Genomic DNA, 14,707 nt, shown 5'->3' on the forward strand with positions numbered 1-14,707 from the left:
GGCTGGGGGCGCCCCCACCCCCAAGTCAAGAGGCAGCAGCCATGCCTACAAAGCAGAGTGCTTTTATTAATATGCCAGAAATCGGACCCAGTGGGTTTCTAGAGTAAGAAATCACAATGTACAAAACCTCGTGGCGTTGCTCCCATGATCTGAGCCGTACAAAATGATTGTCTGCCTGTGTGGAGTAAGGCTGGGGTGGGGGAGGGGAAGCGAGGAGGAAGGGGGGCCCCTGGCGGTGACCCTCAGAGCATCTATGCACCCCCGCCCCAGGCCGTGGTGTGGGGCTGTCAGTGGTCATCCCCGGGGGCCCACTGAGCCACAGTGGAGCCAGAGGCCTGAGCTAGGTCCCGTCCTGAGCCCTCCGCACTTAACTTCCTGGGGGACCCTGCTCCCAGGTCTGGGGCAGGCGTGGGCCGGTCAGCACCTCCTGCCTCAGCCCTGCCTTCCCTTCCCTTGGGACCACAGAATGCTCAGTCCAAGGCCGGAGCCCTGGGTTACCGGCTGCCCCTCCTCCTGCTTCCACAATGCCCGTTCCAATGCTCAAAGGCTAAAGGCACCTGCTTGTGCAAACTTCCTTCTCTGCAGAGAACGCTGTGGCCCGGGCTCCGGCCACGCTCCTGTGATGGGGGCAGTGTCGCCCCTGCCAGTCCTGGAGGACCAGTGCTTCTCAATGACAAGGGCTGGGCTTTACAGAGAGCATGAGTCCCCTCCTTCTACCCCCCCCTGGGGTCTGTGCCAGTGTGGCGTGGGGTGGGGGACCACTCAGGTCCATGGATCAGCTCTGCCCGCTCCTCTACAGCTGTCCCTGGTTCCCCCCCACCCCGCCTACCAGCCCCAGGAACCAGGGGGAAAGCCAGGCTGGCTGGGGTGCCCTCCAGCTCCCCACCCCAGCACATCCCCGGATCCGTGATCAGGACAGCAAGGCTGAAGATGCCATGGCTCTGACCCACACCCCCTTTGGCTGCCACCCCCAGCCTGCTCTGCAGCCGGGCACCGTCCCTACCCCAGCACTGCTGGGGTGCTGGGGAAGGTGGCTGAGACCCTCCCTGGACCTCTCTTGCAGACCCCCACCCCCCGACCCTGGGTGTGCTGGGCCCCTGAGCCCCAAATCCAGGAAGAGCGGCCATCCTGGGTGCCATGAGCGCCAGGACACAGATCCCCAGGACCTGGGTCCCCCAGACACCCTTCTGCTGGAACAGGTTAAGCCGTAAGTGGAGAGAAACATGGTGGAGAAACGCATTGCGGAAGCCGCCGGTCCTGGGCCTCCGGCCTGCTTCCTCCGCAGAGGCCGAGGCCGGGGACTTGGCAGCCGCCAGGGCCTGGGGGGCCGTGGGAGGCAGGATGCAGACTGGCACGCCAGTAGCTGCAGCCCAGCACTGCGGGCTGAGACCTGATGGCAGGTGTCTACCCCTCTGTCCCCAAAGGGCTGCCCTGGGGCCTCGGATTCTCTCATCTAAGTGGTTCTTCCCCGAGGGCCAGGCTAGACACCCGTGCGGGCCGTGGAGCTTGAGGGACGCGTGGGGACTTGAGCCCCAGGCCGCTGCAGCAGGCACGGGGGGGGGGGGGGCAGAGGTGGTCCCATCCATTCTTGAGGAGGGGGCTTCTGGATCCACCCCATGGACCCCCAGGCCCAGGCCGACTGCTGGAGTGGAGGAAGACAAGGGGAGAGGACCGCAAGGCGGTGGCGGCGTGCAGCCCTGCCTGCTCTGTCTCTAGGTAAGTCTGCGCCTGTGTGGGCACATGGGCACACGTCATCGGTGCGCCACGGAACGTAACACTATTGGGTTATTGCATAGAAGAGATGGCTTGGCGGGCGGGGGGGGGGGGGTGCCTAGGTGACCGTCTGGGAGCGCTGGCGGCTGAGGGGGGGCTGCTGCGCGGCAGGGCCTGCGACCTGGCTGCCGATCTGCTGAAGCGACTCCTGCTCGCGGGCGTGCTCCTCGTACCACTCCTGCACAGAGCGGGGCAGGGCTGAGCCGGGGCCACCCCCACTGGAGCGGCCCTCACCCCCACCGGCCGGCCAGGAATGCCAGGCACAGGACAGCAGGTCCAGGCCGAAGGGGGGGGCGGCGCTCCCTGCGCCCCAATGACCCCCATCTGCCCCCCGCGGCCCCGCTCAGGGTAAGAGATGGAGATGTTCACAACAAACCAGGTTGCCCTGAGTAAGTGAAGGGTCCGCCAGAGACCCAGACACCGGCAGCAGTGTCCCTGCCCCTGCCTCGGGGGACCATGGACCCCTCCCATCGTGCCCATGGGTACCTGGATCTCCTCCTGGTACATCTTCAGGCTCAGGTCACTCTTGGTCCTTGATCTCCGTCCCAGGAACACCAGGGAATTTTGCTATTGGAGAGCGGAGATGGTTAGACACGTTGCCAGGTCCGGCCACCCCAGAGCCTGGGTTCCCCCCCACAACCCCTCCCCCCCCACACCTGCGAGTGTCACCCACAGGAGCAGGAGGACACAAGGCCAATGCCCACTCCCGTGTCCCACCCTCCTACCTGGTATTTCTCCATCTGCGCCAGGGTCTCGAGCAGCTGTGAGATGTCGGAGGAGGCCCCCCGGCCCTCGCGGTAGAGCTCCAGGACGGCAAGCAGCTCTTCCTTGGAGATCTCTCTCTCCAGGGTGATGCCTCCGTCATCTGCAAGGGGTAACGGGGCGGGCAGCCGCAGAGCCCAGCGACCCTCCCCAAACACACGCCGGCCCAGTGTGCCCCTGCTCTGTGCCCCTTCCTTCCCTGCCCTCATCGGAAGGGCAGAAGAGCAGAGGGGACCCGGGAGGCGCCTCCCACCGAAAGGAAAATGGTCAGATAGCACGTGGATGGTCAAGGCAGGAGGCTTCTGAGTACAAGGCCAAGAAAAGAGAAACCCTGGCTCAAAAAACAAAATCAATCAATCAATCTATCCATCCATCCATCTATCTATCTGGTCAGCCTAACACAGGGCCTGTGCAGCTGTTGGTCATTCCCGGCGCTGCGGGTCCAGTGCAGGGAGGGCGGGAGAAGGGCAGTTTGCAGGGCAGCCACCCAAGGCCTCCTCCACATTTTCAGTGATGTGCCAGGCTGACTTTAGAATGAGATCACAAGCATCGGTCTGCTATTAAACATTTGACCATCACGGCAAAGAAGAGATCGGGACGGATAGGCCAGGCAGACAAGCTCAACCGCTAGTGGCTGGCAGCCAGATGGCCAGCTGGACATCCATAGAGAGAGAGAGAGAGAGAGAGAGAGAGAGAGAGAGGGGCTGAGAGCCAGCGGGTCAATGGTGCCAACGCCTGCCAAGGGAGTCCCTGCACAGACCTTCCGAGTCCTGGTTCTTGCGGCTGTAGTTCATGCGGAAGACAAAGGCCTCCAGGATGAAGGCCACAATGATGGTCATCACCACCTGGCCAGCAGGGAAGGAGGGCGTGGGTCAGAGGCGTGGCGGGCCACAAGGGTGCGGGGTGCGTGGCTGGGTAGACCTACCATGGTCACGATGTAAAAGGTCATGAAGTAGAGGCGGCTCCAGTGCGAGGTCTGCGAAGTGACACCTTCCTGGATGGGGGTGGGGAAGCCAGGGAGCATGCGTGGGGGGCAGCGCCAGGCACCGGCACCACGCATCCCCAGCTCCTCCCAGCCCTTCCTGCCCCACCTGGGAGCACAGGGACAGGAGTGGGGCCTCGCCCCACTGAACGTGACCCCTGGCCCCTCTCCCGGTGGCCAAGGGAGCCTGGGCCTCCACAGCTGGGTCTTTGTCTTAAGCAGCAAGGGACTTAGGAGAGTTTAAGAATTGGAAAAGAGGGCTGGGAAGGTGGCTCGGTGGTAGAGTGCTCGCCTAGCATGCTTGAAGCCCTGGGTTCAATTCCTCAGTACCACATACACAGAAAAAGCCAAAGGAGGTGCTGTGGCTTAAGTAGTAGAGTGCTAGCCTTGAGCAAAAGCAGCTCAGGGACAGCGCCCAGGCCCTGAGTTCAAGTCCTAGGACTGGCAAAAAATTTTTTTTTCCTTTGGAAAGAAAACCAGCAATGCTTGTCATACTGCTTCTGTAGGGGCAGAGCGCTGCTGTGGGGGCTGGGCTGGACTCCTGATCCCAGCTCCATGCTTCTTCAGCTTCAGCTCCCTGAGTAGCCGGGATGACGGGGGTTTGCTACCATGCCCATTCTGCCAGGCTCTCAATTTTTCTTTCTTTAGGTGGTGCTGAGGATTTGAACTTGGGGCCTTGCACTCACTAGGCTCGACCACTTGAGCCACATCTGCAGATCTTTTTGCTTTTGTTATTTTCTGACAGCCAGGACTGCAATCTTCCCACGCTGCTGGGACGACAGACGCATTCTGCCACACAGCTTATGGGTTGAGCAGGGGTCTGGCTGGCTTTTTTTTTTTTTTTTTGGGTCCGGTTGTGGGGCCTGAACTCTGGGCCTGGGCACTGTCCCTCAGCTCTTCAGCTCAAGGCTAGCACTCTACCACTTGGGCCACAGCGCCACTTTCGGCTTTTTTCTTTTTGCTTATGTGGTGCTGAGGAATCGAACCCAGGGCCTCAGGCATGCAAGGCAAGCGCTCTACCACTGAGCCATCTTCCCAGCCCCGATGGCTGGCCCTTTTGTTCTGTTCAGGTTGGTCTCAATCCTCCTCAGCTGGGTTTACAGGTGGGAGCCCTCATGCTCAGTCCCTTTCTGTTTTAGTTTCGAGACAGGGCCTGGTTCACACTGTGGCCCAGGCTGCCCTGGCGTCCGCCTCCTCACTGAAGTACCCCCCCCTAACTGCGTCTTCACTCTTCCCTCCGTGCTGGGGTTTGAACTCAGGGCCTCGTGTTTGTCGGGAAGGTCCCAGTCCTCTCTCTCTTCGTGTTTTAGATAGGGTCTCCCACAAGCTGGCCTGAGCCCCCCGGTCTTCCTCCCTCTGTCTGTCAGCGGCTGGCACCACAGGCCCGGCCACTGCTCCTCATCTGAACAGCTGCTCTCCAGCTTACAGGGGACGGGTTAAAGCCGCAAAGCCCGCTGGGGCGGGGGCGCCAGGATGAAGGAAGAGGTACAGGGATGAGGTTTCCCCGCAGACCCGTGCTGGGGGAGGAGGGGGAGGAGGGGGAGAGCAACGCCCCCCCCTACACACACACACACACACACACACACACACACACACACACTTACCATGATGATGTACCAGTTGTTGACCACCGTGAGCTCAAACAACGTCACTGCAGAGGGAGAGAGCCCCGGTCAGCCCCGCTCCTGCAGGCCCGGACGAGAGGCCCCTCCATTGCCTGCAAGCCACTTCACGGGGAGTCCCGTGCAATGGCCGGTGCCTCAGCAGCCTGGAAAAGCGCTCCCAGACAGTATGCACACCCGGCCTTGGAGCGCCCCTTCCTCTTGGGTTTAAATCACCCTAGGTTTCACCAGGGAACCCGAGGGCACGCGGGCCTGGGGGCAGCCCTGGCGTGGCTAGGCGCTGTGCCCCTCCAGCTCTGGTTAGAAAAGTGCCAGGCAAAGGGCCTGGCAGCCTGGACTCCCGCTGGAGACGGGGTCTCACACATCCCCGCTGTTGACACCCCTGTGGACCACCCCCCCCCCGCCCCCCAAGACCTGCAGGGCCCAAGCAGCACCGCCAGGCCCGCCCTCGCCACAGCCCTCCACGCACCAAAACTGCTGAGGATGTTGTCGAAGTTGTTGAGATAGTAGTAGCCCTCCTCCACCACGGTCCTGTTGCCCACCGTGTGGTTGAGCCAGCGGTAGGCGTCCGCCACTGTACTGGTGCTGCGGATGAGATGAGGGCGTGGAGCAGGGTCAGGCGATGCTGCTGCTGCTGCGCAGACGGCGGGCGGGCAGGCCAGGGCCTAGCAAGGGAGCTGTCCATCCTGGCCCTGTCTTCCTGCTCTTGGCTCTGTCCTGTTCCAGGGGGGCCCTGGGCTCCCCCCCCCCCGTCACCTAGCACCTCTCTGCAGCTGATAAGGCTTCCCTCTTCTCACTTCCCACCATGGAGGGAGGAGGCGGAGGGGGCAGGGAGTAGCTCCCGGGGGTGGCCTCACACTCAGCCCCGCTTCTCCCCTGCTTTGCCCGGTGCATCCAGGTTTGACCAGGCAACCTTGATTTTGGAGGACATTTTGTTTGCCATTCTCCTATCCCACCCCTCTCTCCCCCCACTTTTTTTTTTTTTGGTTGGGTATGGGCTTGAACTCAGGGCCTGGGCACTCTCCCTGAGCTCTTCTGCTCAAGGCTACCTCCCTACCACTTTGAGCCATAGCTCTACTTCCAGTTTCTGGTTGGTTAAAGAGTCTCATGGGAACTTTCCTGCCTGGGCTGGCTTCCAACCATAATCCTCAGATCGCAGCCTCTTGAGTGGTTAGGATTACAGGAGTGAGCCACCGGCACCCAGCTTCCACCCTTCTCTTTTTGAGATGGGGTCTTTCCGTGTGACCTGGGAGCTCTATCGTAGAGCTCCGTGACCCTCCTGCCAGGTGTCTGTCGTCTGTCTGTCTGACCCTTTGAAGCTGTCCAGCGAAGCTTGCAGGTCCTGCCTTCTGGATAGCGGTGGGTGGGAGCTATGGGATTCAGGATACTCAGATTTGGGGACGGGGGGTGGCCAGCAGAGACCTGGACCGTTCTGGGACTCAGATGCCCTCCTTGGAAGGCTGCCCGAGCCCTGGCTCTGCATATGCTGAGGCAGACAGCAAAGCCCAGGGAGCATGGGGCACGCGGAGGCTGAGATGGAGACAAAGCCTGGGGAGCCCGGGGCACGAGGAGGCTGAGATGGAGACAAAGCCTGGGGAGCCCGGGGCACGCGGAGGCTGAGATGGAGGGGAGCGAGCCTGGGGCACGCGGAGGCTGAGATGGAGACAAAGCCCGGGGAGCCCGGGGCACGTGGAGGCTGAGATGGAGATAAAGCCCGGGGAGCCCGGGGCACGCGGAGGCTGAGATGGAGACAAAGCCCGGGGAGCCCGGGGCACGCGGAGGCTGAGATGGAGACAAAGCCTGGGGAGCCCGGGGCACACGGAGGCTGAGATGGAGAGAAAGCCCGGGGAGCCCGGGGCACGTGGAGGCTGAGATGGAGATAAAGCCTGGGGAGCCTGGGGCACACGGAGGCTGAGATGGAGGGGAGCGAGCCCGGGGTACGCGGAGGCTGAGATGGAGACAAAGCCCGGGGAGCCCGGGGAGCCCAGGGCACGTGGCGGCTGAGATGGAGATAAAGCCCGGGGAGCCTGGGGCAGGCGGAGGCTGAGATGGAGGGGAGCGAGCCCGGGGCCCATGCCTGGGCGGGTCCCTGCTGGCCACTCACTTGCAGCAGTTGGGGTAGAGGAGGTCGCAGAAGAATTCCATGCCCACGATGGCGAAGGAGTAGTAGAAGGTGAGCAGTGTGAGGCCGAGGCTGGGGGAAGGTCAGCGTCAGGGGGAGGTGTCCGGGCGGGCGGCTGCGGCCCTGGCCTCAGGCCCCGTGGGACAGGCTTGCCCCCGGCCCTTGACAGGTGACCACTGGTAAGGGGCCTCATGGCTCCACTAGGAACAGATGCCCCTGGACCAGACCTGCCTCTTCCCTGTAAAGGCACCTGCGGGTGACTCCTTCCTTCAGGGGTCAGTGAGCTGACCGCCACCTGCCCTCCCTGCTAGGCCATGGAGAAGTGGCATCTGTGGGCCCGATCCAGTCCTGGAAGCCACTGAACCCCAGATCCAGTCCTTCTGATGATCCCCTTCACCCTGGCTACCGCCCCATCCGGCCCCTATGGGTGCAGGCCTTGAGCTACCGGGACCTGTGGACGGTACCTGGCCATCCGTGGCAGCAGCTCAAACATGGTGTCCAGCACGTTTCGGTAACGCTTCTTCAGCTTAAACAACCTGAACCCCAAGAAACAAGAGTCGTGCGCTGATGCCACCACAGCCTGCACCCCTGCTTTCAGATGCGCGGGAGCCTCGTCCACACCTCGCATGACGGACGTGGCTGGGGGGGGGCCCTCGTCTGCCTGGGCCTGTTTCCCTCACCTCTCCCGCAGCCCCAGGATGCGGGGCAGGGACCCCCACGGGGGGAGACGGGGTTCTGTAGCACCCCTCGCAGAGGTGCACAGAGCCGCCCAAAGCAGGCGGCTCCCGCCTCGCTGCGGAGTGGCAAGGCAGGGGGAGGGGAGACACCCGAGATATTCGGCAGAAGGAGGCGGCAGCGTGGAGGAACGAGGGACCCGGCCCAGGGCCACCAGCCCAGAGTCCCCCCTCCAGATGGGCACAGGATGGCCTCCGCCCGCCCCCGCCCCCCAACCTCGTTCTCCAAGGAGAGGGTAAGGTGTGGACACAGGTGGACTATGACCCTCTAGAGTTAGGGGGAAAGCCTGGCACCCAAGGCCTTGGGAACCCCCGGACCCGAGTCAGGACGAGGCTGTGGACAGAGCAGGGCTCTGCCAGCCCCTGCTGGTCTGGGAGAGCGGAGACCCACATGGTGGCTTCTCCGACCAGAGGCCATGCTGGGGAACACAAGGGGCCGAGGCGCTGACCTATGACCTGCCTGTAGGCCAGCGTTTGGACCCGCGGCCCCGCTGTGGGCAGAAGCCACGGATGCCGGTGTGCAAGAAGGTCCCCGCAGCCTGCACACCCACGGGAGACCCGGCCCCACCCCAGTGTCCCTGCAGAGCTGCCACGTCTGTGGCTCCTGCTCATGGGTCTCCCGGTCACCTCAGCAGCTGGAGGGGCCGCAGGACCACGATGAAGTAGAAGGGCTCCATGTTGAGCGCCAGGGCCAGCAGCCCCAGGAAGGCGAGAGCCGTGACTGAGAAGTCAAACCTGGGGGCGAGGAAAGGCCATGGGGGTCAGCGACCTTCAGGCTAGACCCCTGCCCCTCCCCACCCCTGCCCTGCTCCTGGTCAGCCCTGGTCAGTCCTGCCAGGACTGTGCTGTCCACTTACAGGTTCCATCCGGAGGACAGGTACTCCACAGGGCCCAGGCCGGCCACTTTCAGGAACAGCTCCACCCCGTAGACTGTGGACAAGAAGTGGCGGTCAGCAGCTGACCTGTGCCCTCGCCCTGCGTGGAGCGAGGGCAGCCGGGCCAGCCGGGGAGAGGCAGGGAGAGGCCACTTTCTGCTCATTCCCTTTCGAGAGGGGCCATGAGACATGGACACCCATCTAAGCTCTCCCGGCCAGCGCTGCAGCATGCAGCCCAGACACTCACTGGTAAGGAAGACCAGGGAACTCCAGGGCACGTGCTTGGGGAAGAAGTTTCCACCTGGAAGAGAGAAGCAGGCTGGAGACAAGCCCAGGGTGCCATGCAAGGGACAGGGGTGCGGGGGACAGGGGTGCCGGGGACAGGGGTGCGGGCTGCGCTCACCTTTCAGCATGAAGGTCTCCACCAGGACCCACACCCCGTTCATCGCCACCACCACGTCTGAAAGAGAGAGGGCATGGGAGAAAGGGGCAGGCCGGGCAGGCCGGGCAATCTACAGGCCACGGCTGCAGCCCCAGTTCCTTTCCAGGAGGCCCTGGACACTGGAAAGGACTCGTCATGCGTTCTCAATTCATTGTTAAGGGAGGGCAGGGAAGATAGAAGAGAAACTTCTAGACTAACAAGACTGAAGAGACCCAATAGTAGTAACATTGCATGTGTGGGTCCAGACTTTCCAAACACTTGGATCATCATCCCCCTCCAGCCCTCCTCCTTCTTTTGCTTTCTCTCTTCCCTCCTTCCCATCTTTCTTTGAGTCTCTAGGACAGAGCTGAAGGCCTGGCGTGTGCTAAGCACATGCGCACTCACTCAGCCGACCCAGAGCTAACACCACAACCCACAGGACGAACCTCTCTCACCCCTCCGCCATCTAAAACCACAAAGGACTCGGGAGGAAAGGGGCCTGGGGCTGTGGCGTGTCACACTTACACATGAAATACTGGAAGGCCGGGGATTTCACCAGGATGTTAATTCCTATGTGAAGGGAAAAGAGGTTACACTGGAAACTTCATACTCAGGCGAATGACCCCACGTGAGCGACCAGGTCCTGCGGCCCCAGGGCCACAAGGGAGGGGCATCCCGAGAGCCCATCTCACGGCTGCCCAGGCTCCGGGCAGCACCGGCCCATCACAGCTGCCCTGGGCACAGCCTGGCATTTCAGTACAATGAAAACTCCTCTGCCCATGGCCTGGCTGGGGCAACCACACACAGATCATGCGCTCTGTGCGTTTTCAGAAGGGCTGTAGGCCAGGCTTGAAGAAATTTCCAGAGGGCCAAACATAGTCCTCCCCGCCCCGCCCCCCCCCCCATGGTCCTTCAGAGCTGGTACAAGCTAAGGGTAGATGCCTGTTAAGTAAGAAGCATGCACACGTGACTTAAGGGTTTTGTCTTGGGGAAGGGCTGCCTCTTGAGGACTGGGATTATCGCAGTGCACCACCACGCTGGTCCAGACACTGGATTTCTAAATGACTGATTAGAGTCCTTCCCTAGTCCAAGTCCTGCCACTTCCTCTGCTCAGATAATCACATCCCGCCCCCCTCCCCACCCCCACCCCCCCACCCCTGTGAACAGACCCCAGGTCCTCTCCCCCCCCCATGGCTTCTGGGAACTTCCCTTACCCCAGCCGCTGAGCTCACCTTTGAAGATGAGGAAGGCTGTTCTGGGAAGCTCATCGAACCAGTGCTCTCTGTTTCTCTTTGCCTGCAAAGCAACAACAGGTCCCGGGCGATCAGAGGTCAGGCTGGAGCCCAGGACTAGGCCGGGCTGGGTGCCGGCCTCCTTCCCCACCTGCTCCGCTGTGCCAGGGAACGGCGTGGACACTCAGGGGTCAGCGCAGCCGGTCGGTGGCCTGCATCTGCCCCGCCCCCTCACACCCTGTAGTCACTCTAGGCGGGGTTTTTGTCCCCCTATCTCCCAGGGGAGCCGTGGGGCATTCAGTCCCCTGCCTCAGCCACAGAGATGCGAGGAGCCTGGCTGAAACCCTGGGCCGCTGGGTGAGGGTGGACGCGGGGGCCTGGCCTGGCTGTCCTGAAGGGTCTGAGCCCCGCTGACAAGGGCGCTGGGTCTTGGGGAACACCGCCCCCCCCACCCCGGCCTCCGCTCCCACAGAAACTCACCCTCCACTTCAGGGCAGCAACTTCGTAGATGTCATAGAAGTCTTTGAGGCTGTGGCAAGCAAAAGGAAAAGAGACATTGACCCCGCAGCCCCAAGCAGCACCTCGCTCGCCTGCCTGCCTGCCGCCGTGCATCTCGAGAGAAGAGGGGACAGCTCTCTGTGCCCAGGGCATCGCCTGCAGAGTCCCGATGTCCTCTGTTCCCGAGGACTAAGGTTATTCACTCTGCTCGGTCCGCTCAGACTGTGGGCAGTCCCTGGAGGGGCATGGACAGAGGCCAGGCCTCGCTGGGCCCCGCACGGAGCTCGCTCAGTCTCAGCTGCCCGCGAGGGGCGCCCCTTCCTGGTCTCCGCAGTGTGGAGGCCAGGACCGTCCCTGAGATTTCAGGCTCAGTCCTCCGAGCTGCGTGTGTGCGTGCAGGTGTGCTGTGTTCTCCCCCTGTCTCCTCTGGCTCACACAGGACGATCCCCCACCCCCAAAAGCTGGGACTTGAGGGGGAGCAGCAGAGCTGGTCCAGATGAAACACGCTGGAGCGGGGCTTCTGTGGCTCCCAGACTCCTGATGAACAGAGTCAGCGTGTGCAAAAGCAGCCTGCTGGGGGAAACTAGAGGCTCTGGCCGGCTTCTCTGCAGCCGTCCCACCGCCAGACCTGCCCCCCCCAGCACCCTCACCTGAGCAGCGGGGTGTTGCTCTGGCTCAGGGCCTTGAAGGTGAGGAAACGCTCCCTGGCACTCATCCGGGGTCTGTAGAAACGCATCAGGCCTTCGAACTGCCTGTACGAGATGCCGGCAGGCCTCTGGGGCAGAGGGGGCGGGAACAACAAACATGACAGGTGGGACCCAGGAAAACCCAGGACCCCACCGCCCCTCCCCTGGCAGCCACCCCAGGCCCGGCACGGCTCCCAGGGCTCCCGCGGGAGAACAGGGTGCTCAGGAGCCGCTGTGGGCAGCGACAGTGGGGCTGCGCCTCCTTACCCGCCGGCTGACGAGCAGGCGGTAGGCGTGCTGGATGGCAGTTCGCTTATGCAGCAGCAAAGACTTGAACTTGCGCTTCTCAATGTCGTTGAAGGTGTCAAACACCACAGCCAGGAGCTGGAGAAAGCACGGAGGCCTGACTGCCCTGTGTGGTGCCCTCTAGTGGCAGAGGCTGTCATCTGCCCCCAGGGAGGGCTTCTGTCCTACCACTCTATAGAGGCCCAAGGAGATACTTAAAGACCTTGTTATCAGATGCTTCTAGATTCTTCTTGCCACATGCATTCTCAATTGGCTGGCCAGGAGGCCCTGTGACCCTCCCCTCCCCAGGGGTCTGTTCCTCGTGTCACATGTGTGGTCCCAGAAAGAGAAGGAGCAGGAGAAGAAGGATGAGAAGGAAGTCATATTTGGAATCTCCTAAGAGCAACACCAGCTTCTTAAAGACACAATCAGCCAGGCACCCGCAGCTCACGCCTATAATCCTAGCTACTCAGGAAGGCTGAGATCTCAGGATCATGGTTCAAAGCAAGCCTAGGCAGGAAAATCCATGAGTTAATCACCAAAAAGCCAGAAGTGGAGCTGTGGCTCAAGTGGTAGAGTGTCAGCCTTCAGCCAAAAAAAAAAAAAAAGCTCAGACTAGCACCTAGGCTCTGAGTTCAAGACCCAGGACCAGCACTTGTGTATGTAGTGCATGCACATGCACACACACACACACACCATGTTTTGCATGATCAGAGTGAGGGAAGAAGAGAAGGAATTTGAAGGAATCTTTTTAGAAACACTTTTCTCTTTCAAAAATGTTCTGAGAAGAATTCTGTAATTCTTTCAACCTCTTTAAATGAATCCTCTAGTTTCCTATATAGAGAAAAGATAAACAAATGTGGGTTTTTTTTTTCTCCTTGGTAGTACTGGGATTTGAACTTAGGACCTTGTGCTTGCTAGGCAGGTGCATTACCACTTCAATCAGGTCTCTAGCCCTTTTTACTTCAGTTTTTATTTTTTAAAGGGTCTTGCTTTTTGCCTGGGTGGGACTGGATCATGATCCTCCTATTTATGTTTTCTATATGGCTGAGATGACAAGTACTTACTGCCACACCCAGCATTTACCGGCTGAGATGGAGTCCCATGAACTTTTCTGCCCAGGCTGGCCAATCTCAACCTCCCAAGTAGCTAGGATTACAGGCCACAGTCACCATGCCGGCACCAACAGCCAGCAGTCACCAGAGGAAAAGGCACCACAGTCCTGTAACTGGGACCTGAAGTAGGGGACAGTCTTGGGGATTAAGTGCTTGCTCTGTGGGTTGATGGCAGGTAGAAGGCATCCACTGAGGAGGTCATGCTGTACTCTGTCCCTACCACAGATATGAGCCACAGTAGGCTGGAACTCAGGGCCTGATTGCTGTCCCTGAGCTTTTTCACTCAGGGCTGGTGCTCTACCATTTGAGCCGCAGCTCTACTTCTGATTTTTGTTGGTCAATTGTGGAAAAGAGTCTCCTGGATTTTGTTGCCTGGGCTGGCTTCAAACTGTGATCCTCCGATTTCAGCCTCCAGGGTAGTAGCTAGGATTACCGGTGTGAGCCACTAGGATGGGGCTTTATTTTCTGTTTTTATCCTGGGCTGATTGGTGGCCAGGATGAGGGAGTGTCAGAAGCTCGTAAATGAGCATGAGGGGACACGGTGGCTCAGGGGTAGGCCCTGGGCCGGCCTGGCTAATACGAGCAAAAGCTTTGGGGCTCATCACTCCCAGCACTACCAAAACAGCAAAACCTCCAAGACTCTCTGGAAAGCTCCTCTTAGGTTAACTGTGGGTGTGAAGTGGTTGGGGCTCTGGCCCTATCTGCTGATGAGAGGGGCTCCTGGTGGCAACCTGGTATCCCAGACCTCACCAAAAAACCTAGTGTGCAAAGGGGCTTTCTGTCCTGTTGGGCAGATGTGTGCTGTGTCCAGTGTTCTGATGGTGTATGACTAACAGGGCTGACATAAACGCACCCCGTGTTCTCGACACATGGAGGCGGTGCTGAGACCCAGCTCAGGCTCTCTCCCAGGCTGCCCTGCACCATGCAGATCAGTCTGTCAGTCTGTCAGTCTGACCCAGTTTTGTCATCGATCCATTTAGAATTCCAGCAAGACCTCCAGGGAGCAGCGTTAGGCCGCTGTGCGCTTGTCGGGCAGAGGTATCATCAGTGGAGGCTCCTTCACTTGCTATGGGGATGCGAAGCTCCTAGGGCAGCCTGAGCCCCAACTCCAATACTATAGGCAGTGGCACTGTATGCTGGCCGCCGTGACCAGTGCGGGCCCTGCGGTCCTCCCAGGACAGTCCCCAGAACACCAGCCCTGACCATGGATGGGCCCCGACTCCCCGCCCGGATGCTCTGCCCAAAGGCCGGGGGGGGCCGAGGCAGCCACGCACCAGGTTCATGATGAAGTAGAGCTCGATGGAGAGGTACACGATGAAGAAGACACAGGACCAGGGGTTCCGGGAGTAGGAGGGCATCATGACGTCGGGGAAGCTGTATGGCAGAAGGTCACCACCTGTCTGCATGGCTGCCCCCGTTTCCCCCAAGGCCTTATGAAGGACAATCACCTCCCCGCCCCCATCACTTTGGGGGGAGGTGGGAGGGGGAACCCAGACTTACTTGGCCGTGGTGAGAAGGACAAACAGGCTGACGATGCTATTCTCCAGAGTGCTGAAGTACTGTGGGGCGGAGTGTGGGGGGGAAGGGGAGGAAGGAGCGG

General features: G+C 60.8%; 1 protein-coding gene across 2 annotated transcripts in view; it reads right to left on the bottom strand.

Moving 5' to 3' along the window:
• Nucleotides 1–46: 46 nt before the first annotated feature.
• LOC138806559 (two pore channel protein 1) overlaps nucleotides 47–14,707 on the bottom strand; it is a 44,397-nt gene continuing 29,736 nt past the window's right edge. For both annotated transcript variants that reach the window (XM_069991977.1, XM_069991975.1), the window contains exons 9-28: nucleotides 14,608–14,666; nucleotides 14,382–14,481; nucleotides 11,975–12,091; nucleotides 11,672–11,796; nucleotides 11,004–11,052; nucleotides 10,524–10,587; nucleotides 9,817–9,861; nucleotides 9,274–9,330; nucleotides 9,118–9,171; nucleotides 8,853–8,925; nucleotides 8,623–8,730; nucleotides 7,726–7,797; nucleotides 7,244–7,333; nucleotides 5,609–5,724; nucleotides 5,122–5,168; nucleotides 3,461–3,529; nucleotides 3,296–3,380; nucleotides 2,499–2,638; nucleotides 2,260–2,340; nucleotides 47–1,951 (exon numbers count right to left, since the gene is read on the bottom strand). In XM_069991977.1, coding sequence (XP_069848078.1) covers nucleotides 1,832–1,951; nucleotides 2,260–2,340; nucleotides 2,499–2,638; nucleotides 3,296–3,380; nucleotides 3,461–3,529; nucleotides 5,122–5,168; nucleotides 5,609–5,724; nucleotides 7,244–7,333; nucleotides 7,726–7,797; nucleotides 8,623–8,730; nucleotides 8,853–8,925; nucleotides 9,118–9,171; nucleotides 9,274–9,330; nucleotides 9,817–9,861; nucleotides 10,524–10,587; nucleotides 11,004–11,052; nucleotides 11,672–11,796; nucleotides 11,975–12,091; nucleotides 14,382–14,481; nucleotides 14,608–14,666 — 1,671 coding nt within the window. In that variant the 3' untranslated portion in view covers nucleotides 47–1,831. The remainder of the gene's footprint in view (nucleotides 1,952–2,259; nucleotides 2,341–2,498; nucleotides 2,639–3,295; nucleotides 3,381–3,460; nucleotides 3,530–5,121; nucleotides 5,169–5,608; nucleotides 5,725–7,243; nucleotides 7,334–7,725; nucleotides 7,798–8,622; nucleotides 8,731–8,852; nucleotides 8,926–9,117; nucleotides 9,172–9,273; nucleotides 9,331–9,816; nucleotides 9,862–10,523; nucleotides 10,588–11,003; nucleotides 11,053–11,671; nucleotides 11,797–11,974; nucleotides 12,092–14,381; nucleotides 14,482–14,607; nucleotides 14,667–14,707) is intronic.

The sequence above is a fragment of the Dipodomys merriami genome, unplaced genomic scaffold, assembly GCF_024711535.1.
Source record: "Dipodomys merriami isolate MVZ:Mamm:240054 unplaced genomic scaffold, mDipMer1.0.p SCAF_400, whole genome shotgun sequence".
In the NCBI taxonomy this organism is placed as follows: domain Eukaryota; kingdom Metazoa; phylum Chordata; class Mammalia; order Rodentia; family Heteromyidae; genus Dipodomys; species Dipodomys merriami.